Genomic DNA, 25,912 nt, shown 5'->3' with positions numbered 1-25,912 from the left:
TTACTTTTATTTTTGACATGCATGTTTAGCTACATTTTTCACCCCCTCCAAAATGATAGAAACATTTTTTACAGAAGTATGGATCCCAATTACAAATTGTAACGGAATATGGAGTGGGCTCTTTAAATGGGGAATCAGTGTTCTTTTATCCAAGCTTTGGGATTCTTGTGTCTTTATAATGTGTGAATCAATGAAACGATTCAATAATTTATAAAAATTGAATAGGGGGTCATTCATGAATGTGTGATTTTGTGTTTCTTTTTTACTTTATTTATAGCATGGCTTTTGTTGATTGAATTATCTTATATGTGGGGGCATACATCGATGTTGGGAAGTCCTACAATAAATTTTATGTGAACGAACATTTATTTAATTCTCTCGACGAGGAAAGATACTCTGGGAACATAAAAATAATTTTGCGTATAATTTTTTTAAATGTTGAAATACGTATTTTCATATTTATTCTAATGGCAAAAATGATTTGAAATGGATTTGTTAAGAGTCTAAATTATTACATTACATTATTTTTATTTTGTGTTATTTATTGTCATTTACGTATCATGAACACATGCCCACATGGAGTTTATTATTTTGCGTATGGATATATTTTTATTTTGTGTTTATGTTATATTACGTTTAGTATTTCACAAAGAATAATTATAATAATCGAAACAATTAATTTTTTTGGAGTAAATAATTTTTGCGTGCAATGCATTTATTTTGGAGAAAATCATTACGAACTTAGTTTTTTTCTTCTTCTTTGCAATACCTTGTAAAGTGTAGATTATTTTTTGTTATAAGAGCAAATTATTTTTTTACCATTGCATTTGTTTGTTTTTTTTAAATGTGGACCCAATTAAAGTGCAGAATAAGAAGAAGAGGCGATTGTTGCAAAAGAGTGGAGAACCCGTTCAATAAACGCCCATCACTTCCGAGCGACTGGACAAACGAGAATGCCCAGTCCTCCATTAATCGTCTTCTATTTTTATTTTAATCTTCCTTTTTAGAATGGGAATTTTCCTCATACAACCCGGAAGAAAACACTTACATGGGCGAAATACTGCCTCGCAGATTAAATTCAAGGTCTAGGTCAAGCACCGTCGATTTCTCGTATGAAGTTAGTTTTCGCTTTTATAACTGAACAAAAAAAATTCAAAACGATAAATAAGATTAAAAACAAATGCGAGTCATTCATTAATATTTTTCTTCAGGTAGCATACCCACGTACATAAATCTATGTACATTTTAAGCTATAATTCTTTGCATATAATCGAATGAAATTAATGTTCGTTTTATCTAAGTGAGAGGAAATTCATTCAAGACCTGCGTACTCCTTCTTTAAATTTTGACACATACAATATTCTTTGGTGTCGCATCCATTCGTCGGGGCGACAGTGAGTTGTGGACACAGTTGGTCTCAAGCACAATTCGCCGCAGAACAATTCTTTTTAGCGACCATTCGTCGCGAACACTCTTGCGGTTTACGATGAAAAAAAAATTTATTTACAAAGACAAAATTTTAGCATTATCTACAAAATCTAATTAAATATTTAGTTTGTGGCCAAAAATTGCAAAAGCACTTTAGAGGTTATGTGATTTGTTTTTTGTTACTTTCAAGGGAAGGAGTTGTATGCGTAAGAGATACCATTAAAAATGATTGTTCCTTAGCGTTCAACATGATTTTTTTCTATTGCTAAAGTATTTGATTTTACATCAGCGTCCAACATAACAATTTAGTGAAGAAAGTATGCAATGCAAAAGTTTTGTAATACTCGTAACACATTTGTAGCAAGAAATACAATATATTACCCATTGCCCTTGTTGTTGACAATATTCTTGATTGTTAAATTTTAATTTTTGAATCTTCATAATTCTTTAATACATATTTTTGGTCATTGTTATTTTTCATCTTTTGGAGCGGTATTTTTTTAATTAAAAAAAAAGAAGAAAAAGTTACTAAATCTAGCTACCACATACAGAAATGAAATTGCAACGGACACTATGGGCGTTTCCTTGCTGAGACTGGAACTTTTTGGGATATGAGACCAGTAAAAGTAAGGGGTAATTGTACCCCAGAATTCTGGGTTTTTCATATTCCGGGTCTACTTACGCGTGATTCTACCCTCGATTTGATTCTTTTGGTTTCGTGGATTTTCGTCATTTTGAATGTTTGGAACTGCACTGGAATCGTGATTCACGCAATTTCGCGTACGTCGCGATTCCTATTCACGTGAATCAAAAATCCAATATCTCGATTTGTATTGACGTGTTTTTAAAACCCAATATCACGACTCGTATTCACGCGAGTTAAGATCTCATGTCGCTATTCGTATTCACGTGTTTTTACAATCCAATATTGCAATACGCATTTACGCTGTTGTAATATCCAAAATCGATTTTTGTATTTATATGGGATTTAAAAACTACGTATTACGATTCGTATTCACGCAGTCTAAAAATTATGCATCTTGATTCCTATTTACGTGATTAGTATTTTCGCGATTAGTTATCGCGATTAGTATTTTCGTAATTTAAAAATTCAATATCACGATTCATATTCACGTGATTTTAATATCCAATATCGCAATTCCTATTCAGTCAATTTTTAAAATCCAATATTGCGATTCCTATTCAGTCGATTTTTAAAATCCAATATCGCGATTCATCTTCAGGCGATTTTTAAAATCCAATATCGCGATTTATATTCAGGCGATTTTTAAAATCCAATATCGTATAATCTTGTAAGAAGCAAATTTTTTCTTGAATGAGTTACTCTAAAGGTGTGATATTCTTCATTATAGTAGGTCATTTCATTATAAATGTTAGTTCAAAACATTATATTCAATAAGAAACATGTTTGGTATACAAATTGATATTGACTTTTTGCACATAAAACCCTTAAAAAGTTTCAAAGACTCTTTTTAAAAAAAAAATGAAAAACAGAATAGTGTTTAATATTTTTTGACCTAAAGATCAGTTTTTTTACTTTCTACTTCAAGAGACAGATTTTAAATTGAGATAAATAGATCACATGAAAACCTACTACAGTCAAAATCCTGATATATAAAAATTGTATGTTTATAACGAGTTAATGACTAGCCTTCCGCTACAGGATCGTTATTCGGGGATTAAATTACGTTTAAAAGATTAAATGTTTTATTTATTTCTGGTATCAAAACAGAAAAGCTCTTTCTAACAATTCTGTTAGTAAAGCAATGCGGGCTATCTCTTTCACAACAAATTCTATTGCTATTCCTCCTACTACATTCAACCCAGCCCAGTTTTCCAGATCTTTTTAGGATTGCTCCGGTTAGACGAGCTTTCAACACGCGATAGATTAACGCTTCAATTAAAATCAAGTGACTACACTCAAGTACATTAGTTAATAATTAGCACATTCATGAAATCAATCATTTAAGATACAAAGAATTAAATGGTTTGAAATAGTATTAAATAATTAACTTTCCACTTGTTTCTTTTCATTATTTAAAGAATGAAGTCAATACATTGAAAGAAACAATTAACAAATGAGTGAATAGAATGAGAAAAACGAATTTTTATGTAGAACTTTCTTTTTAAATGAAGTAAAAAATCTTAACCCTCGATCATAAATGACTTGTCTATTACTATTCAAAATTATGAGTTAACATAATAAAAAACATATCTGATTCAAGTTTATTTAATGTCAAGTTTATTTAATCAATGGAAAATTTTAAAGATCGTTTATAGTTATACGTTTATAGGTGTCATAAAGTTTTTGTATTGTGTTGATAATAAGCATTCCCTCTATGTAGAATATATAGTTATATTTTGCAACAGTTACTATGGAATTAGTATTTCATAAAATCTTTTTGATTTTTTTTTATTCGTGTTGGCAGCTATGCTGGTTAATCTGTAGATAAACTAGGTAATAGGCATATTATAAGGCTTTCGAACTTTAGTGACAATACGTACAAAATTATTAAAAGGTCAGACTTTTTTTTTTTTGTATCTCTGTGAATTATTTTTAAAAAAGGCATTCTTGCAATGGACCTGAAATTCGTTTCAAGACATTTTTCATCGTAACTACCGTTTTCCGAATGCCTGAACAGGTCTGTTCGGATAATTAATAGTAATCATGTTTGTGTTCATCATTTTTGCGTCAGGAATCTCTTATGTGGGTCAATTGAATCTTTCCTTTGACTCGGCGTGGAATCATTTCTTTTGTTTTGGCTTTCTTCCTACATATGCACATTTATTTTTGTTATTATTTTTTTTCCCCATGGCTATTGGAAACACGCATGCTAAGCAGGAGGATTTGATAAGTAAACACAAGGTCGTGAAAACATTATTTGCGTGTAGAAATTATTCCTGAAATTGTCTATGAAAACACAGAATTGCCATTCTTTCTAGTCTTTCTTTTTTTCCCGTATATTTTTATTTTTATTTAATTAAGGCAATATACCATGCGTTTTATGGATAGTGCGCAAAAGAAACAAGGTGAACACCCTGCATCATTTTTGACCTTATGGTCAAATTTAGTGCGACTCAATCTTAATGGCTCGAAGGACTTATCTAAAATAGGCTAATTTATTTAGTGCAGACGATATTTTATGTTATGAAATTAGAAACAAAAACTCTCTGAAAAAACATGGATCCCACAGTGGACTGATCGTAAAGACACGGTTCACAGTAGAACACCGAAGTCAAGTGATTAGAGGCTTCTATTCGCCATCTTACATTTTCTGTTAAAGTTTTGATTTTAGTTTTCTTGATTTTTTAAGCGAACTTTTGATAATGTGGTATTATTCTAAAGCGGAGTGTCGATCAAAATAAGATAGGGGATCGCTCTATAAGATTTAAAGAAATAGCGCTAGATAATTTTTAGAACTTATATGGAACTTATTTCCTCTAAACTATTAAGCAATAAAAATATGCTATTTGTGGTTTTGAGCCAACCATTTAAAATATTTTTTAGATTTAATTTTATTGCATTTTCAAGTGATCGATTCGGGTGATTCTTAAAAATTATTATAACGCGCACAAACATATTTATCAGAAATCTTAAAACAGAACAACTGTAAACTTCTAAAAAATGGCTGATTTGAAACCTGTGTTTTGATACAATTTTGTAAAAAAAAGCTTTGAAGAGAATCTAAAACTCAGAATATCTCAAATTCTGATATATTTACTTGTATCGAAAGATTCTGCCTAATAAAGTCGGCCACTCTCCACACCTTCTCCGTCGAACTGAAGTTGGGTCGAGAGTAAGAGTTCGATAATTCGAATCAGTAATTTGAATCACTGAATTGATTCGAATTACCAACTTGCAACTGATTCGAATCAATTGATTTGAATCAGTTGTTTTTATCGAAATAGATTTAAATTATAATGAATTTCAGTTAGATTTGTTTCACAGTGATGCTATGTTATATACAGTGAAAAATTTCTTGGAAAACCTAAGAGATTCTTACACATTCATTATTATTAAGGAGTCAAGATTTTCCAATTAAAAAACTCAAAAGGTAATAATTTGTAATAATGCTGTCTGCAGAAATGTTACAACTAAACTTGCCAGCTAAATCTTGTTGCGATTTTTATTTTGCATTAAATGTGTGAAATATATTGAACAGAGTTTACTTTAAAATACTTATATCTTTTATAAAAAATGGATCGCCGTGAATATCTTAAGCGATATCAACAGCGACATAGGGCTGAACACAATTTAGCAGCACAAAATTACCGTTTTTTTTTTCGTTCACCCAGAAATATTAATTAACAGTTCATATTTGTTTGAGATATTTCTTAAATAATGCATAAAAGTGCAAATTTTGCTACACAAAATGATGTGAAAAGAAAAATCAATGAAAAATATACATAGCTAGGTTTTGTGAATATTCAGAGATCTATTGTAAGTAATTTTTAATTTTATTGTTTTCACCTTATTTTTTTATAAAAATTCAGACAAAAATGTTTATTGATCATTGATAACATAATTATTTCATTTTACATTTGTTTTTTTTATTAGTATTCAGTGTGACAAAAAAATTAAATTGCTTAACTTACCCCGAGGAATTAATCTTGCATTACCACTTTATCGTAAGTAAGTTACAAATCCAGTATAATTTCTTTTAAACCTGTGCCGTCGTTTATTATCATCGATAGTACCTGTAGTGAAATGTTCGCGATATTAGAAAACGCAATTGCATAATTGACGCAAATCGTACGAAATATTATCTAGCAAACTACAAGTCTACTACAACCACGTAAACTAATAAGCCTTTCATCCCCTTTTTTTTTAACCACTTAGTTTAAAAATAACATGGTTAAATACCCCGGATGCGATTTTCTAATCCAGCGGCCTTTAATGATTTTGTTTTTTTAAATTAAAAAAAATGTCTAACAGGGTAGTGGGTTAGTTTTTTTGAATTGAAAAAAAAAAAGACACTTTATTCTTGACATTTTTTTAGCTCAATAAACAAATGTTAAAAGAAATAAAGGCTTGAATTATAATTGGAATCAACTACACAAAGAGAAAAATCTTCAAAAAAAAAAAAAAAAAAAAAAAAAATATGAGGGGGTGGGGGAGAGCGAGTGGCCGAACACCCCAGATCAAATATAAAAAAAATTCTTTAAAACCGGAAGCGCGTAGGAACCTTCTGTGAGACATTATAACGGACTTATAACCGCCATTTGATGTTGTAAGAAAATTGAAATCAAACTTTCCAAGTTGAGTTAACGACCGTTTGATTATGGAATGCTAGTGTTCGAAAGGTTCGTCTTATGATTTAGTGGTCATCTCGGTCCTGAAGGGGTCATTCTTCTTTACCATTTCAATGACGGTGGAACAAAAACTGTTCCACTTATTTGTGACAAAGATACATGCCATTAAAATTGTATTAGTTTTTATCTTTTAAACAAGGTAAGTTTTAAACACATGGCAGCGAGACTTGGACTTTGATACAAAAAGATATAAATGACTCTTTTTTTAAATAAAAATGTGTGGCAGCAGCTAACTAATAAATATTGGGGAACTAATGATCAGATCTAGAATCAGTATAAAATTCATCAAAGTAGATAGATTTTCATGGCACATTGAGAGATCACCTGACAACCGAGCGGTAAAGATCTTACATTGGAAGACCCATGCACAATAGGCGAATCAAAGAGAAGGTTGGTGGATGATGTCTTGAATGATTTAAAGACCTCCAACTAGAATATCGGGGACCGAGCTGTCTGGAGAAACATCAGCGGGCTAAGGCCCACCCTGAGCTGTAGCCCTAACAGAGAAGAAGTTTTAAACGACCTCTTGAAATTTCAAAAAACAGTAGGATAAAGCAGATCTCTTTATTTTGAGCAAGGTATCAACAGAATTAGTTCTAAAATTATTTAAAATTTCCCTTTCTATTCATTTTCAAGCCCTCCCCTTGTGATCTAAATTAAAATAGATCTATTCGCATGATCTCAGATTGTATTATAAATATCAAATCTCTTTCAGTCATTGTGTGGGTTCTCCTCAAATTACTTTTCTCCATTCTGCAGGATCGATTCTCAAACATTTAGTGAATTGCGCCTATCATTTTTCAGCAACTATACAAAGCTCATCGTCATCAATATTGTCAACATGTTCCGGTTTTCACAGATGGCTCAAAATGNACGAACAAAACTAGAGGACACAGATGATACGCCACAACCAAAGACGACTTATTAAAGCAGGCATTAGTTTAGGTTTTCCTTCAAGTTATGAGGCAAGTATTTATTTAATAGCCAATGCTTTTTCTTTTCTAAAAGAAATAGCTTTTCTCTTCTTCATTTTCTAGATTTCATTAAAATAAATTTAGGTAGTTTTTGTAATTCTAGATTTTATTTTAATAAAATTACTTGGATTTTGTAATTCCTGATTTTATAGGAACAAACTTTTTTTTATAATTCTAGATTTTATGGAAGCAAAGTTAAGTGGATTTGAAAGTTCCATATTGTATTAAAACAAAATCAAGTGTTATTTATAATTATTATTCTAGATTTTATTTTTTAAAAAAAGTTGGTGAATTTTATGATTGCAGACTTCATTCAAATGAAATTGAGCAATCTTTGCATATTCTTAAGAATGGAAAATAATTGTTACTACTTTATTTTCCTGAAAATAACTAAATTTGGCAATTTTATCCTGGTGTTCTAATTTAAACAAAACTTCTGTATGTATTCGTATATTTTAAAAAATTTTATGAAATCTAAAGAATCCCTGTCAAAATAAATCTATACTCAGATAATTGATGGCTTGTAAATTTAAATAAGTTTCAGCAAAGCAAATGTTACTTTTAATTTAAAATTCTGTAAATTTTACTTATTATCTTTTTTAATAAAAACTTTATTTTTAAATCAGTTAGAAAATAATTAGTATCTAATATTATCACCAATTTTTTTAATGTATTTGTTATTCAAAAATATGTCATAACTATCTAAAATAAATTCATTGAAAATTATGAATTGAGGAATGCAATGAACCTAATAAAAAATGTTTATATTAATTTATTTAGTGTTTACAGGGTGGTCACATTGCAGTGAAAAATCAGGGAATTATAATTTTAAAAAAAGTCAAGAAAAATGAATTAATTAGATTTTCAGGTACCCAAATGTCCAATATTTTTGTTAAAGTAATCTTGCAATAATTTTTCTTAAATTGGTCTCATAATAATTATGAAATAAAAAAAGGTTATTTTTAAATCTAGTAGCAAGTGTAAGACCTATCACTATCAACTTTTTATTGTATCAATTAGGGGTGAGATTGGTTAAAGTTGGCCGGGATAGCCTCATTGGCAGAACGTGGGATTCACGTGCGTGAGAACAGCAGTTTGAATCTAGCCAGCCGAAGACTTCCTATGTAGTAAATGGTGACTGGTGTATGTTAAATCTGTCTGGTCACAAAGTCCTCCATGTTCCCATAACAAATTATACCTCTAGGGGTACTGAATTGGGGATTGACCGTTCTCTGGTTCAGGTTAAAATTACGATCTGTGGATGAATGAATGGATGTATTTCTGGATTTGTCCTATAAGCTGGTGTGACGTATATGGGTGTGGCTGAAGTCTAATTCTTGGCTACAGATGGCGTCACTGGAAAACAAGAACAATCCCACCTTTTGCCTTAATGGCCTACGACGACAACAGCATTAGTTAAAGTTTGTACCTACAAAATGGTTGTGGTTTCTTTTACATGGTGGTCCTACATAATGTGGGCTCCTCTTATTTGATGTGCTTGTACTTAATGTAAAAGTTTTGTGACATATTTTATGGATGAGAATAAGGTATTGCTAAAAAATTAATAATGAAATTTATACTACCAGTTGCAGAAATTGATAAANTTGTTTGGCGCAGCATGTCCACATTTGGATTTTGTGCCATTAAACTCTACATTCAATCAATCAATCAATCAAACATTTAGTGAAAACATTTCTAAAAATAATGCCTCTTTGTTTCATTTCCGTTCTGCGTAATCGAATGAAACAAAAATCTTTCCTCCCTCAATACGTCATTCAATCTTTATGCTCCGATTACGACTTTTCGGAGTTTCTATTCTGATGTTGAAAAAGTTAAAATGAAAATAAATACCTTCTTATTTTTGTAGTGTTGCTATTCTAATATAAACGGACCGTGCAATCGCTCCAGTGGTCCAAGAATGAATAAAGCCGACTAATCCAGTTTTCCATTTGACATGTTAGTTCGATTAAGTGGAAAGTTTTCCTTCTCAAAATGGTCCTTTTAACATAAATCACTATTTAGATGATCAATAACCGCTAGAATTTTCTTCATGCCATTTTGCACTCGGATGGGCTCTTTTTACTGTGGCTAAGCGCATGGGAAATTTTGAAGAAAGAGAAACCTATTTTTGACTTCCAGTTTTAATAAAGAATGGGTGATTCTTGCGCTTTTATTCATTCATTCAATGAATCACGGGCTATATCTATTAAAAAAAAAAAAAAAAGAAATCAAAACCTGCTCAATTATGGTACTGTGAATGACCGAAATCAAGAGGTGAATATCAACAATCATAGAGTCGCTTTGCTGAAGGTCCGAAATATTGGTTATATCAGTATTGATATTAATTTATTCGTTGTTATTATTATTATATTAATTCTATATTTTAATACCTGAAGATAGATTAGGAGAAATATCAGTATTCGGAGTACCGGTTGAATGCATACCGGCAGTGGCACTTAGAAAAAAAGACCCATCAGTTTACGGTATATATTTATTTATTAGTGTATATTATTAAATTTATATTTAGTACATATTTAGTAATATATTTCGGGCATTTACCAAAACGTGACTATCTGATTGTCAATATTCACCGGTGGAAGTCAACCCATTTGGGTCATTCACAATAAACGAATCTGTCATTCACAATGTCCGAAATATTTGTTATATCCGGAGATTTGTCATTAATTTATTCGTTTATATTTATACGATATTGTAATATCTGCTGATGATAGATTAGGACAGTGTTTCCCAAAGTGTGGTACGCGTACCCCCAAGGGTACGGGAACAGTTTAGCGAACACCAAAATTAACACACATTTAAATTTACATCCAAAGAAATACTAAATATGAAACCAGTTTCATTTGTAATTGTTTTACGGAAATTTGAATGTAAATGATTCGAAAGTATACTTTTTAAATTTATTCACATTATACCATACGACTCACTTTATTTAAGGTCTATGATTATTCGCATTGAGATTCACTCATTTATACGGTTTTGCTTAAGTGTCATTAAAAAAAGTTTTAAAAAAAATATTTGCAACGAAAAATAGAGCTCCCTCCCCAAAATAGTCGTCAATTCGTCATATCTTTTAATTACTTTTAATTCTCCCGATATTTTATTTTATTTCATTTTAAATTTCGTTTGATTGTTAAAGTCACATTAGAGCCACAATAGATTGTCGACAACGGTCAAAGAATCATGCTTAGTACTGGTGTGAGGACAATCCTTGCGCTCTATTTCAATTTAGATATTAAAAAGCAAGTATTGGTACATCAACCTATCTCGGTTAAACTCTCCCCAGCTAACTATAAATTTATAAAAAAAAAAATTGAGTTTGAAAATTATTTCAATATCAAGTAATATCACATTCAATATTTCTTTGAAAAGACTGAAAAATGAAAAAATTCAGTCGATTTACCCTGTACTTTTCTGCTTTCTTTTCCTTGCTGTATCAAGAATAATTTACAGTAATTACTGTATTGCTTAGTTATAGTAATTCGCGCTGCTAATCTATAATCTTCAAAAACTAAACATGAACAGTGTTAGAAAGAAATTCCAATAAAATACCACTAAAAAAGACATTGAACAAAGGTTCAGTTTTTGGAACGCAACGTAGAACAACAAAAGGAGTAAATCATTTCAAATTGAAAAAAAAAAAAAAAAAAAAAAATTTCTTCTGACAATTGCAACATAAGATTCAAAGTTTGTTTTAGGTAAAGTTTAAAAAATTTAGACACGTAAAAATTTACTAAATTACGAAAACATGTAGGTGACGTAATGATCTTGTCGACGAAATGATCCTGTCGGCGAAATGGCCTTGTCGATAAAATGATCTGTAGACGAAGTGGTGTCGATGATGGAAATAATTTTAATATACCCCTCTTGCCTACTATACTGAAATGTCTCCTACTTATGATGGTTTGCGTGATATATTTTGAAGATTTTAAATTATTACTTAAATTAATTACCTAGAGTCAATAGTGAGGACATCTTTTTAAAATAGTTAAGATTGTAATCAAAGTATTACAGAGCGGACGAAGCAACAGGCTATAATGAAATCATTCAAACGATCCGATGTTTTCTTCAAAATTTTCTGCAGCATCATTTTATTATTGTGAAAATAAAAGAAAGGCCGTTGTTGCAAAAAAAAAAAAAGAAGTTGTTATTCATAGTTTTACGACGCTGCATTGTTTGATATGCATTGTTTTTATGGTAATTGCGTTTCACCTTGTATAGCATTATGCTGTACATAGTTTTTCTCTGGGGGGGCAAATATAAAATCGAATCTTTTGTCAGAAAAATATGCATACGATTGTATGTAGCGATTAAAAGCCTGGAAAACGTTTTTCTCTTGTCTGCTTAATGATAGGGTTATTCGTCATATTTTCGATAAAAGTCGAATGCTTTTTCCCTTTATGTTGCATGGGGGGGGGGGGGGATATTAACGCTTTTCAGTGATTCATACAAACTGTTGTAACAACCGTTTTGTTTATTTTTAACTGCTTATAAAAAATGTCATTCTGAAAAAGAAGCCACATTAGCAGAAGCCAAATTGAATATGCGTTTGTGATTTAATGTTTGAGAAGTGAATGTAATAGTCACACATGAAAAGAATGCTTTGCCAACACTCCTAAGTTTTGGAGTGTTGAAATAAAAGAGGTAGTGCACTCATGTATAAGTTTCTTCTATTTCACGATTAACATCTTATTCTGAGGAAGGATACTGTTAGGAGAATACTGTAGTAGTGTTGATGCCAAAGACGAATTAAAATTTATGAACTGAAGAAGTCAGAAATAATTGAATAGTGTTATTAAAATGAATAACTTTTGTAGCATCCATTAATAGTACTCTCCGTCTTACAAAAAAAAAAAAAAAAAACAGACACAAGAGAATTTTATCAATCCATTTAGAAAAATCAGGGAAATGAATTGAAATACCCTAACGGCAGGAAAAATGATTTAATTTGAATTTAAAGTAGAAAAATGTCTGATATTTTTTCCAAAAATTAATTTGAGGTCATTGATTAAATACATCAGGGTTAGAAAATAAAGTTCATCTGGGAAAACAGGGTAGAGTGAGGGAATTTTTTTTTTTCCTGAGTATTTGTGGTCTCCTTGTGTGAAACTCTTTTGTATAAATGTTTCACTCGTGTTTATAATTAATTATATAATCTGAAAAAAAAATGCTATTTAATTTGCAATAATTCTTTGACTGTTTTTTTTTCTCCCCCTTTTGATTTGCGTTTGCAAAAAGAGAAAAAGGGAGGGGGAAAAATACTTGAGAATTATGCTTACATGGGTCCGCATAAACATTCCTCATTTTAAAATCTACGTAGCTGTGGTGTAAAAAGACACAATTTATTAACTGTGTTATTTTGAAAGAACTTCTTATATTATTTGATTTCTTTTTTTAAAAAATTGTTTAATGCGTAGTTTCGATAAAATTCCATTTCGAGTGAGAATTCTTTCCTATTTTTTCTCATAAGAAAAACTTCTGTAACGGTTTTCTGTAAACCGTTATATTAAATCTTTTTTTTTCTTTCTTTTTTCCCGTTTACGAGGCAACAGGTGAATTCAATTCGAAGAAAATCGTCTTTTTAGCAGAAAGGAATGTTTATCTCTTATAGAATGTTTTTTTCTTCTAAGCTTTGCCTCACGTTGTAAAACTATTTTCGGTACTCACCCATTTCGCCGGCACAAACTATAAAATCTCCAATGAAAGATTTTTTTTCCCTCTGTTTTTTTTCTCCCTTTTTTAAAAAAAAATTATTTGAAGAAATATAAATTAAAACGAATATTAAAAATAAATATATATAAAACAGCTGGATTTATGTGTGCCCGTGAAAAGGATTGATAAATACTCCATTTTCTAACAATTTTTTTTAATATTTATTTTTTAAATAAATCCATTTTTTAATGGGTTCAAAACCTTTTTACTGTCCTCATAAATTCCACGTGAGCATCACTCGAGTGAATAATATGTCATGTAAGTAGCAAAAATTGTTCAAATTTGAAAAATATTAATTTTTTTGAAAAAAGACTACGTAATCACGATGTTTATTTTTGTTGAGAAGGGGAGTTCTCCCCAAAAGAGAGAATGCTTACATAAAATTGGGTTGTTCGGAAAGTAACTTTAAATTTATGAGAATGAAAAGCGATAGTGAATAAATATTTTTATAGTGTCCATCTTTCTAGCAATGTTACTGAAATGTTTTGATAGGAGTGAGAAACAAGATAACATGACGTCATACGTGTCACAGCGCGTCTCACGTTGAGCTCGACACATTAAACTGAAGTTTTTACGAAAATCAATTCAATATCTTGATACAAATAATCTTAAAAGGATAAACTATCGAAAAAGGCAATAATCTTATTCCTTTTTTTTTTTTTTATAAAAATCTTTCTGTTTTTTAATATCCATCTTAATTTACTTTAAATTTAACACGTTTATTAAATCCATCTTTTTATCTTTCCTTTTTTCCTACTTTTTCTTGCTTTTCTTTTAGAATCTATTAATATCTGTCGATTTTATAAAATTTGACACGCTTGCACAATTTTTTTGAAGGATGGCCAATTTCCTAGTATTTTTTAGAAAATGAAGCCTTTTTTTAAATTAAAAATCTCGATTTAATTTGACGACTTATGATATATTTTTATAATCTCAGATAGATGCACGTCTATTTAGAATGGGATAAAAACTACTTTAACAGTGTCTTTGTTCAAAACCACTCTGTTTAGAAATTGACTGTTTCGAAATAGTTTACGTGAAATTGTGGAATACTATAAAATTGCTATTTTGTTTTAAAATTCTTAATTCAGTCAAAAAACTTGAATAAAAGGTAATGAAACGGTGATAAGCGATAATGAGTTAAATAGGGCTATAAATAGTTCTCAAAAATTTTTTTGAAAAAAAGCCACTTCTTCGAAATTTTGTAGATTTTAAGCTTTACACCTCGAACCATTAAGATTCTATTTTATGAGGTAAAAACTATTGATTATTTGATCAAAAGTTATTCTTGAAGTATTTTTCTCTATCTTTTCTATTCTGATTCTCACGAACTTTAATCTTTTATCTTAGCAATGTTTTTTTATTTTTCTTAAATCAAGATTTTTTTATTAAATTCGGCAGACCTTTAACTTCTGATGCCATAAGTCTTGTTTTATGTTAAAATGTCGTAAGGAATAAAAATGAATCAAACGATTGACTTCAGTGTCAAAGCAAAGCAGTCAGTTGAAAGCAAAACATTTATTTATAATCTTCTCATTTGATCATGTTTTCATAGTTTTGCGCAATTGTTGCTCCATTTGTATTTCTTAAAAAGGAGGTCGCAAGTTTCTTTTCCTTCCACTTTTATTTCCTATTTAGATATATATATATTTTTTTTTTAAAAAAAAAGAGGATATCACATGCGTCCTTTGCGTAAATAGAACAATCTGTGAAAATAAAGTGAATGGATATGGAACAACGGTTAAACTGTGTCGTTTGAAACACTGGAAAGGCTGAACTCAAACAAATTTGCTCAACTCAAGAAAATTTAATTCAATGTAAATGATATATGAATGCTTAATAGTAGGTTATACTGAGAGATCTATCTATATTTTAAAACACCAATGCGAATATAGCTAAAAAAAAGTTATATTTCTTTTTCGCGTTGGCAACAAAGAACTGAACTATCAAGCGAGCAGTTAGTCATGAGCATGAAACACACACATACACGAAAAAAAAAAGCACACACACAATGAAAAAGAAATACAATGCTTAACTAAAATCTTAACGAAGAAAGCATCAACATCGAATTACTTCCGTTTAGACATGCCTTTTTCAATTACCCTAAACAAAGATTTAAGCCGATGTCCGAAAAAAAAAAATAGATAAAATAAATGAATAAACAAACAAACGAAACACTGAATAACTTTTGATCTAATGATCGGAATTTCAAGTACTAGGACTCAAGCTTAATGGTTTGAGGGAGTAGCCTCAAATATGCAAGTTAGGGCTGGCGATATTTTAAGTTACGAAATCAGACATAAAAACGTACCTTTTGTTCGAGGGATTTGGATTCTTGACCCTCGAAACGATAGGGTGCCAACAATTTTCTCGGGAGAGTGGTTGAAAGTTTGTACCCCTACGTGTTAATTTCACGTTTTGTGTATATAGTCACATGTTTAGAAATTTATCATCGAATCGAAAAATTTGCGCACATAATTATGTGATTCGTTTATTTTAAGATTAAAATGCCTTTTTCCTTAAGGAACCCCAACGAGTGTCTTTTTCAAATAAATAAAAAATAAATAAAAACAAAAAAAATAAATAAAAACAAAAAAAATAGTTTTTCTTCTTCTTGTTAATTTATTAATTCTTCAAACAATATAAACACGTAACAGAGTTCTCCCTAAGAATAAAAAAGGTCAGGGGGTGCATCCTCATAAAAAAAGGCCTTTTTTAGCTTTGAAAGGGTACTCAACACCGTAAAAATGTATCAAAATGTGTCATATCGTGTCATAACTAAATTTGATCCTCGACAATTTTTAAGTTACCGTCTCATACTATTTTATGTGCATAATTCAAAAAGTAATTTTCACTCATTTTCTAAAAATGAGTTGTTTATAAATAATAATGAAAGGCATGTTAAGAGACAATTTCTGTGCATGCACTTTTTTTTTCAAAAAAAGTAAACTAAAAAATCATTTTTTGATAAACAGCTTAAAAGATTTTTTCTATAATTTATACTGAAAAATATTCGAAAATAAACATTTAAAAATGCATTTTTTTTTAAAAAAAAGGTATTTATTTAATTTTATTGGGTGCATGAACGTCGCTTAGTGCAGCGATTCCCAAATTTTTTCGCCTGCGGAACCGTAACTAATGAACGGAACCCAGTCTTTATAAATAAAGTGTATGAAGATCTCTTTTTTTAAAAAAAATAATTTTAAAATCACTTAAAAATTTATTAATATTACCCCCTTGAAAAAAAGAGAAACTTATAAAAATTTAATTAGTTGAGAATCATCCTAACAAAGTAAATGTTTGTAATAGTAATCAGAATTAAACCTATAAAAACACTCATAATTTTTTGTGTGTAAGTACGAAATATTTAAAGTAGATCGGTTTCTAGTTCAAATCGTCGATTTTTTTTATTTAAATTTAAAATTGTTTTTAGTTTAATTATTTCAGATTGATATTTTTCTTTCTTTTGTAAAAAACCTCTAATGACACGTTGGAAACTCCATACTTAATCTCATTCAAGATGGACCCCAAATCAACCTTGTAACCGGTTTTCTTCCGAGAGGAAAATAAATTATTATTTATGGTGACCGCCTCACAGACACGCTGATTTGGTTAAATCTGCCGGCCGTTCCACTTTTCTTCAAATAAGGCCTCTTCTCAATTTTTCTTCAGTGTAACAAAAAGTGGTTTGAACACAGACTTAAAAAACATGCTATTATTTCCATCAAAAGCAAGTTCCTGTTATCATTTTAAAAAAAGAAAAAAAAATGCGTGTTATTAATATCTGATTTATACATGTGCATTGCTTTTCGTTTTTAAATAGAGTTGTTTTTGTTTTTAACATTTATTTTCTATTTAGGTCATGCTAATTTAATTTCTAACATAATCTTTGAAGATAAAGAAAGATAATTTTTAATTTTTTTTTTTTTTTTTTTTTTTAATTTTTTTTTTATGATTGCTGTTTAAACATAGAGGATTTGATATTTACCACAAAATTGTTTTAATTGCATAAATCGAAAAAATGCTACTTGCATAATAGTTAATTTTAAAAAAAGTTGCACGAATTATTGTATTTTTCGTTTGAAGTGCTTAAAATATTTTAAAAGGTGTTCTGTTTGTCTCATAGGGGTGAGGGGGGTGAGCATTGTTTATTGAACGACATTAAATTTTCTTTGGAAGTTTAGCTATAGTGGTTTCGGGAGATAGGGGACATTAAAAATAGGCTTTCACGTAATATTTTATTGGTTTCTGTTCCAAACTAAATAATACTTTTATTTCACTAGATCAGTGTTTCCCAAACGTATGACTTTTGTGTACCCTTTCTAAATCTTTCGTAACGCTGTGTACCACTAATAAAAAAATGAATGTATTTTTTACTATAAAAAAATTGCACAAAAGTTAAAAATCACAACTGGCTGTTGGCACCACTAATTATAAACTATTAACTCTGCAAAAATAGCCAATAGAAAAATAAGTAATCGTAAATTTTCATGGCTAGCTTTGTTTTTAAATAAAATTTTTTGTAATTTTCGTTTGTTCTAAGATATTACGCATAAGAACGCGTACCCCCGCTAAACTATTCCCGTACCCCTGGGGGTATGCGTACCACACTTTGGGAAACACTGCACTAGAATAACGGTTCCCAAATGGTGTTCCGCAAATTAGTACTTTTTATAATGAGTTATGAATCTTCTCATTTATATCCACTCTATTATTCATAATTAATTGAATCTTTCAGTTGCTGTTAAGAAATTATTTCAAAGAACGCCAATGGAAAGGAAATGGCATTTTGTAAAGGAAAATATATTTCCTATAGCACTGTATGGAACACATTCTGAAAAGAACGAGCATTTATAAAATATTGTATTAGTATTTCCTATCGCGCTTTTCAAATCAAAATAAAATAACAAAATTTTTGTGTTTCCCTAATATCTATTTTCAAGGTTTATAGCAGTTCTTTTAAGTTTTCATTTCGAAGTAAACCATCATTCGGCTTATTTTATTCATTTTCCGGCTTATGCTTCAACAAACCAATTCTTAGCTAGACTAGGAACACACTGCCAATTTAACTGTCGAACATGAAATATAATTTTAAGGTTACGAATGATAAAACGGGGGAAAATCTTCATCCCTCTCATTAAATATTTTAAAAATAGTTTTTTTTTAAATATTTTTTTTATAGATTATAGCGTTCACAATTACCTTTATACTCTTTATTTATAAAGACTGGGTTCCGTTCATTAGTTAGGGTTCCGCAGGCGAAAAAATTTGGGAATCGCTGCACTAAGCGACGTTCATACACCCAGTAAAAATTTTTTTTTTCAGGTGTTAATTTAGAGTTTCCCATTGGTCCTCTTTTACTCCTTTCCTGTATGAATTAAAAAAAAAAAAAAGTGTTCAGAAAAGTGAATAAAATGCTGAGGAAAGGCCATCGTTATTCAGCCACTTCATCTCTCGACCCCATGTTTTTTATAAGAGGTCAACAGCAGATGAGGTTATCTTTAAACCATGTATAAAATCGGATGAACGGTCATGCATCGGATTATTCAATTCTTAGTCTCATTGGTCTGTCAGTCAATCATCAGTGTTTTCCAAATGAAATGAGTTATTTCGAAATCTATTGAATCAATGAATCAGTTATCGAAAGACATTGTTTATTTGTTTTCATTTTCTGCGAACAAAAGTAAATATTAGGAATAGTTTGGATTTGAATGTATTTGTTTTGTTTGACCGGGTTCATTCGAAGATAATTATGGTGATAATTTTTGTCGCACAGGGTGGAGGAGGGGCATGAGCAATGATTACGTTAGACATGAAAATCCTAATATTTGGAAGAAAAAAAAATTTAAAAGGTGAAATTGATATATAAATAAAATTTAATAAAAAACGTGGAAGAAATTTGAAATGAAAGTGAAGGTTGAAAACAATTTCTTCTAGGAGGAGTATCAAAAGTTAAAAGTTTTAAACCACTCATGGAAAACGAAAGAGATTTTTAAAGAATATTTATAAAATGAATTGAAAACTGAATTTTATTTTAGATAAAGTTATGTTATTTATTTGAGTTTGATCCAAAAATTAGATAACTGTAAAATCAAAGTGAAAACAAAAAACAATGGGAGTGTGTTGGTCTGTGGTTTATACTTATTTTTGTTGACAAAGGGAAAGTTTTTATAATTGGAAAAACATCGTAATGTTTGAATGACCTTTAGGCATCTACAAATAGTTCACTCGCCTTGCCATCTAACTTTTTGGAGTAGAATTCATTCTTGTTGAATAATGATACAATTGAATTATGTTACCCTCAAAAGTAATGTCGATCTCCCCAGCGTTATTTTCAATATAACTTTTGGACACATCTATGTTTTTGAAATAAGTAATACAGCCAACCAACGTTTTAAATGGATTCAGTCCATTTTTAGCTAACAGAATTGAAAAAGTCTTTTTTTTTCAATTGTGTCAGTCATTTTATTCTATTATTTTTTAAGTAATCCAATTTTGTTGGGTACAGTGTTTTACTAATCAAATTCTGGGGAATTTGAATTCCATTTATGAATAAAATGCACTGTGTATTGAATATTAAGATTTTTTTAAAACAAAAATATAAATATCCAGAAGACAAGGGAATAACTCCTAAATCAAGTATTGGGAGAAATTTGCCTTTGTAGAGGAACTTTTTGATGGAACTAACCCTCAATTGCGTTACACGGAGAGGAAAACTACGAAAACCTCCGACGGTTAGCCGGAGACCCTAACCACTGAGGATATTTCACGTCAGTACCGTGGTCGGTGCGAGCCCGGTGCGGAATTCGTATCGACTAGCCATCGCTGGGATTCGAACCCGGTTCTCCTCATTGGAAGGCGAACGCTCTATCCCCTGTGTCATCATGGTTCTGTTATTTCAGTATGAATAAATTGGATTGTAATTGCTTTGCTATTTTTAAAACAAGAAAATATGCTGATTAACTTCTTTATTTCTTTAACTGCCCAGTAATGGTGATTTATAAAATTAGGGAAATAACTTTACTTGGTAAAAATTTATAAACAGCGTACAGGGACGATTCCCGTAGAAGCAGTGTTTTAGAAAGAATTCTTCATTACTTGACCCTTTGTGGTTTTAGATGACTGACCGTGGGCGATAGATTGACTGATTTAATAGTTAATCGCCGAGAAATTTGTTCCAATTTATGTTTTAATCTGTTACATTTATAACTATACTTGTGTGAGTAGAACTGCGATGAAAGCAAAATCTATGTATGTGCACTTTTGTTTTAAACGTGTATGATATTGAAACAAAGAAAATATCTATACTAAAAATAGTAGATTTCTTTCTGCATTCCTATTTAGTAACCTCTCTTTGTTTTGTTTTTAGAAAAAGGCTCTTGGATCTGATTTGTGTGAACAAGTCTTTTATCATATTGACCTCGTAGAGAAAGATTATTTTGGTCTTGAATATACTGATGAATTCAATATTAAGGTAAAAACCACAACCAGAAACTAATTGTTCTTTGATAAGTACTTTTAAAACCTTTACTGACTCCTTTTTTTCTCCCTTTTTTCAGCACTGGTTAGATCCTACAAAAGAAATAAAAAAGCAATCAAAAGGTTTGTTAAAAATCACTTTTTTTTAAAAAAATTTCTTTTGAATGCATTGTTTTCAGTAGAGAGAGATACAAGGTTGAATTTTTTTAAAAATCTCGGGTGGCTCCGAGGCTTCGCTCGTCACCCTCCTTCATTGCTTCTTATTCATAGTTCTCCCTTTAAACAATTGATTTTTTTTTAAAAAAATAAACGCATATTTTGCTTTTAAAATATACTCTCATTGTATCTTTATGTAAGAACATTTTGTTAACATGTTAATAATCTGAATTTGAAAAAAAAAAGAAAGAAGTTTAACCGAAAGAAGAAAAGATGCGTGTGAATCAATGAGAAGAAATAAATGAGACTTCATTTTATTCGATGACGAAGTTTAAAATAATTCAAATATGAAACGCCTCTTATCGCTCTTTATTTTTATGCGTTTCACTCTAAATGTTAAGATTTCATCTGGCAACACGTCATCTCTCTCTTTTACTATTTTTGGTTGACACGGGCACGAGTTCTTAAAATAAAGATAAGAAATCTGGCAATCTCAAGAAGAAATGAGAAATAAATTTTCTGTACAATGGATAAATAAACTATATTTAAAGCAGAGAAGCTGAAAAAATCACGAAAAAGTATTTAAATGTGCTGTAACTTTCGAACAACTTAGAATTTCGAAACAAAATTTGTATTTAGATAAATATGGCTTTTTCAGCACCTCAAAATGTTACCCCGTTATTACTTTAGCTTAAGATCGACTCAACATTGTATTTTTTTTTTTTACCCTACGAGATGGACAGTCAATAATTTTCGAAATGATAATCGATGTTTAAATCTTTTTTATATCGTCGTACTTCCTGCACTTTTTTCTACATACCTTCGTTCTTTCAAGTCTCGGAGATTTTGCGCAGCACAACAACATGTAACTTGAAAAAAAAGAAAGTGATAAAAAATTTGTTAAGAAAAAAAAAAGGTGTTAGAAGTGCGATAACTTTCAAACAAATTAGAATTTCGAATGTGTTAAGTTCATAAACAAATGTGTCCCTTTCATCATGCCAAATGTCAAGCTTGATACTAGTTGCATTTGTGCGGAACCTATGCAGTTTAACAGTTATTAATTCTCGAACTAATTATCAAATGTTATTTTTTTATTCCATTTTTCTACACTCCTTTATAACTTTCAAGTCTTATCATTTTTGCGCAACAAAACAAAATGATTTATATCTGGCAACATATAATCTCGTTCTCTTATTTTTTAAAAAATTTTATTGAAGCATTTTTTTAAAAATCTCTTTTAACATAAAGTCCAGCACGAACTTGTAAAGGGAAAATCTTTAAAGAAATTAACTTCTTGACAAAAATGGATACAAATAATCCTTATTTATACATTGTTATAAAAATCAAACAAACAAAAAAATAATAATCGTGAAAAAAGCACTTAAAATTGAGTAACTTTTAAACAAATTAAAAAAAAAAACTCCCTATTGAAATAGCATTTTTCCACAGATAATTGCTCGCTTGAATGTTTAAATACGTATTACTGATAGATAGATAACGAAGCAGGTCTCATTTACAGAGAAAGTTAAAATGATCAGTTTAAAACTTTTTGTTTGTTCTAAAATGTTCAGTTTGTTTTATTCAGAACTCTCTTTTTAAATGAATTTAAAAAAAAATCCTTCAACTCTCTCTAATGAATGAAATGCCTTTTCAAAACTATGAGTAAGCATAACATTTCAAGTTCATTTAATGTCAATCATAACTGGAAAATATTGCAGTTTTTTCTATTTTGGTGACTATAAAAATCCCTAAAATTCCCCATGAGTAAAATGTTTAGTGCAGTAATTATCATGAAATTTATATTATTTTGTAAAATTTACTGGACAGCTATGTGAGAGGGATTTTTTAAGTTAAATTCTGCAATGAACTGGTTAATGTATGTAATAGCACTTCTGGTTGCTGCCATGGTTTTAACAATAATAATTTAATTGTGAAAGAAGTAAAAATAATTTTAAAAAAATTCTTGTTATTTGTGCAAATAATTGAGAATTAATAAAATGTGTTGACTGTATATTGCATGTAAATTTTAATGTGCTTAATGTTTTCTGGGTGTTCTTCTAAGTCTAAACTATTATTAACTTTTTAAATGCTTTTTTCTAAGAGGTATGCTGTAGATTTTTTAGGAGGTATGCTATTGGTATGGTTGCAAAATATGTCACATTTTTTATGTATTGTCAGTTGCAATTACATTACATTTTCTCAGATTTTAACCATATTATAAAATGACATAATAATTCATTCATCTATACATTAGCTGATTAGTCACTTGTGCAAATTAACTAATGCAATTTTTTTTCTAAAGCAGCATTTGAAATTATAGATGCATTTTTTTAAGTACGTTTTTTTTATCATTTAAATGTAATTTAAAATGCAACTATTATGTTTATTTTCTTTTGTAGGAGCTGTGCCATTTGTTTGCTATTTAGGTGTTAAATTCTATTCATATGAGCCTACAAATTTACGGGAAGAGTTGACCAGGTATGTTGTTTATCTTTTGAGATTAGAAAAACTTTTTTTATTTAAATATACTCATTTCAGAAGAATGCACTTTTGAATAGTTGCAAATTATTTTTCAGCTATACTCAGATACGTTCAGATGTATTGTGTATTTGTATGTACTACATACTGATGCATTTTAACACGTTTTCTGAATTTTTTAAAAATCATTTTTTGCTGTTTTATTTATTTTTCTTCCACGAGTTCTGCTTTTGTTTTTGAGACTGATGTTTTAACATTACAATTATTTTTAATTTTCTTTTTGAATTTCTCTTATAAAAGTAGAACTTTTTTTTCTATTGTATTGACATTATCAATTGACTATGTAAAACAGAGCATTGGTTGTTTTTGAATAAACTATGGATACATTGTTTAGAGCAGGGATGGGCAAACTTTTTTTGTTGTCGAGGACCAAATATCGAGAAAAAAAAAGTTTGGTGGGCCAAGTAAAAACTTCTAAAATAAAAAAAATGCAATATACAAGTTTTAATTTCGATATTTAATGAGATGCATGAAATTGCAATTTCATTTCCTTATATTGAGGTTTGAAGTGAGATGTGCTTATTTTAAAGAACATGGCTAAAGGCTTGTCTATTAATCTACTTCTAAAACGATTTTTTCTAAGGTTCATAGTTGAAAACACTTGTTTACATATATAAGATGAAGCAAACATAGCACTGATTTTCTGGACATGAGATTAAATTTTAGAAAATAACTTTTGGTAATGATTTGTAAAACTCAAACTTTGGCTTATTTAAAAACAACTAAATTAATTCAGGTTGCAAATCCGACCTCACTGTTTCGCAATAACGTTGAAAGGCATGGTAAAAACATCTAATTCTGTTTGAATGTCACTGAAATCTTGAAATCTGCATTCAAATTCAAAATGGAGTTTTTTCAAACCATCTTCATAATTCCTAATCTTTTCCTTATTTACTGAGGGTATTGAATTTAACCTCGAGAAATAAGACAAGTCGTTCTTAGCTAGCTACCCAGCAACCAGATTAAGCTTTAGTTTAAAAGCTTTGAGATGGACCCAGATAACATCGATGAATTGATTTTTCCCTTGCATCTTAACATTCAAATTGTTCATATGAGAAAGAAGATCTGTCGAAGTCCATTCGTCATTGAACGCATGGCACTCTAAATCATCTTTGCGTTTTTTAGGAGCTTTTTTGGGGTTAAAACTTTTTACAAATAAGTCAAAAAAGCACTAGCCCTTTTATAAATTTAATAATTTCATCATTATTTACAATGACATATGTGTTCATGTTTTCCATGCCCAATAAATGTTAGAACTCGCGCTTGCAGAAAAATCCACTCGTTGGAGCTTAAAATGCGCAATCTGCCACATGTGAAGTGCAGTTCGCCAATAGTAGGTTCCCTATGTCTGCTCCTCGAGAAAGACAAACCCTCCTTGGAGCCAATCTACGGCTATTCTATGAAGAACTTTTGCTTTCAACATTTTACCAATTGATGCTGTCTGTGCTAACTATTTCCATCAATTTGTGCTTTGTAGAACAAAAATAGAGAAAGTAAAAAGGTCATCAAAACTTTGTTAAAATAGAAAGAACAAAACAAAAAACTTTAAACAAAGTAGACAAGAAAATGGATGCATAATGTATATTGTTTATATTCGCCACGGATCAGCAAGTTAAAATTCTGTCCGCGGGCCGGATAAAACCTTCCGGCGGGCCACAGTTTCCTCATCCCTGGTTTAGAGCATGTCTATTCAATCTATTTCTGTACAATCTATTTGATATTGTATGTTTCGCTTTGCAAAAAGAAAATATATAAATTTTTAACAAAGCAATAAAGGAAACCAATATATTTCCCTATTATACAAATTATTCCTGATCTTTTTAGTATATCAGAGGTTTAAATAAAGTAAGGTTTTTCAACAGCTGTTTTATATTAGCTGTTTGCGCTATCATTTGTTATAAACAGTTAAAGCTAAAAGTATTCTATTCATGGCAAATTCTTTTTCACTTACATAAATTATATAAAGTACAGAATATAGGAATTAAGGTAAATTTGGAGTAAACTATGATGTTTCAATTGTTGAAAAAATGTTTGCAAAATATCAAAGTGCATACAAATTATGGCAGGAAAACTGCAGATTATGCAGTGAGGAAGTAATCATGCAATAATGTTTGATTCATTTTTAGGTATCTATTTTTCTTACAACTTAAGCTGGATGTATTAAATGGAAGACTGACATGCTCTTATGAATTGAAAATTGAGCTCTCAGCTTTAGCCTTACAATGTGAGTGTTTATTTTCTTCCTTTCAACCCATGTGAAAGGAACTTTTTTC

At 30.0% G+C, this 25,912-nt stretch overlaps 1 protein-coding gene across 1 annotated transcript in view; it reads left to right on the top strand.

The window, feature by feature from the left end:
* Positions 1-25,912, top strand: part of LOC107443299 (band 4.1-like protein 5) — a 59,445-nt gene that overhangs the window by 7,916 nt on the left and 25,617 nt on the right. Inside the window, exons 2-5 of the mRNA XM_016057117.3 lie at positions 20,836-20,940; positions 21,026-21,068; positions 23,501-23,579; positions 25,766-25,863. Coding sequence (XP_015912603.1) covers positions 20,836-20,940; positions 21,026-21,068; positions 23,501-23,579; positions 25,766-25,863 — 325 coding nt within the window. The remainder of the gene's footprint in view (positions 1-20,835; positions 20,941-21,025; positions 21,069-23,500; positions 23,580-25,765; positions 25,864-25,912) is intronic.

The sequence above is a fragment of the Parasteatoda tepidariorum genome, chromosome 8 (genome assembly GCF_043381705.1).
Source record: "Parasteatoda tepidariorum isolate YZ-2023 chromosome 8, CAS_Ptep_4.0, whole genome shotgun sequence".
In the NCBI taxonomy this organism is placed as follows: Eukaryota; Metazoa; Arthropoda; class Arachnida; order Araneae; family Theridiidae; genus Parasteatoda; species Parasteatoda tepidariorum.
Note: the sequence above shows the minus strand (reverse complement) of the source record. Positions and strands in the feature narration are given on the sequence as shown.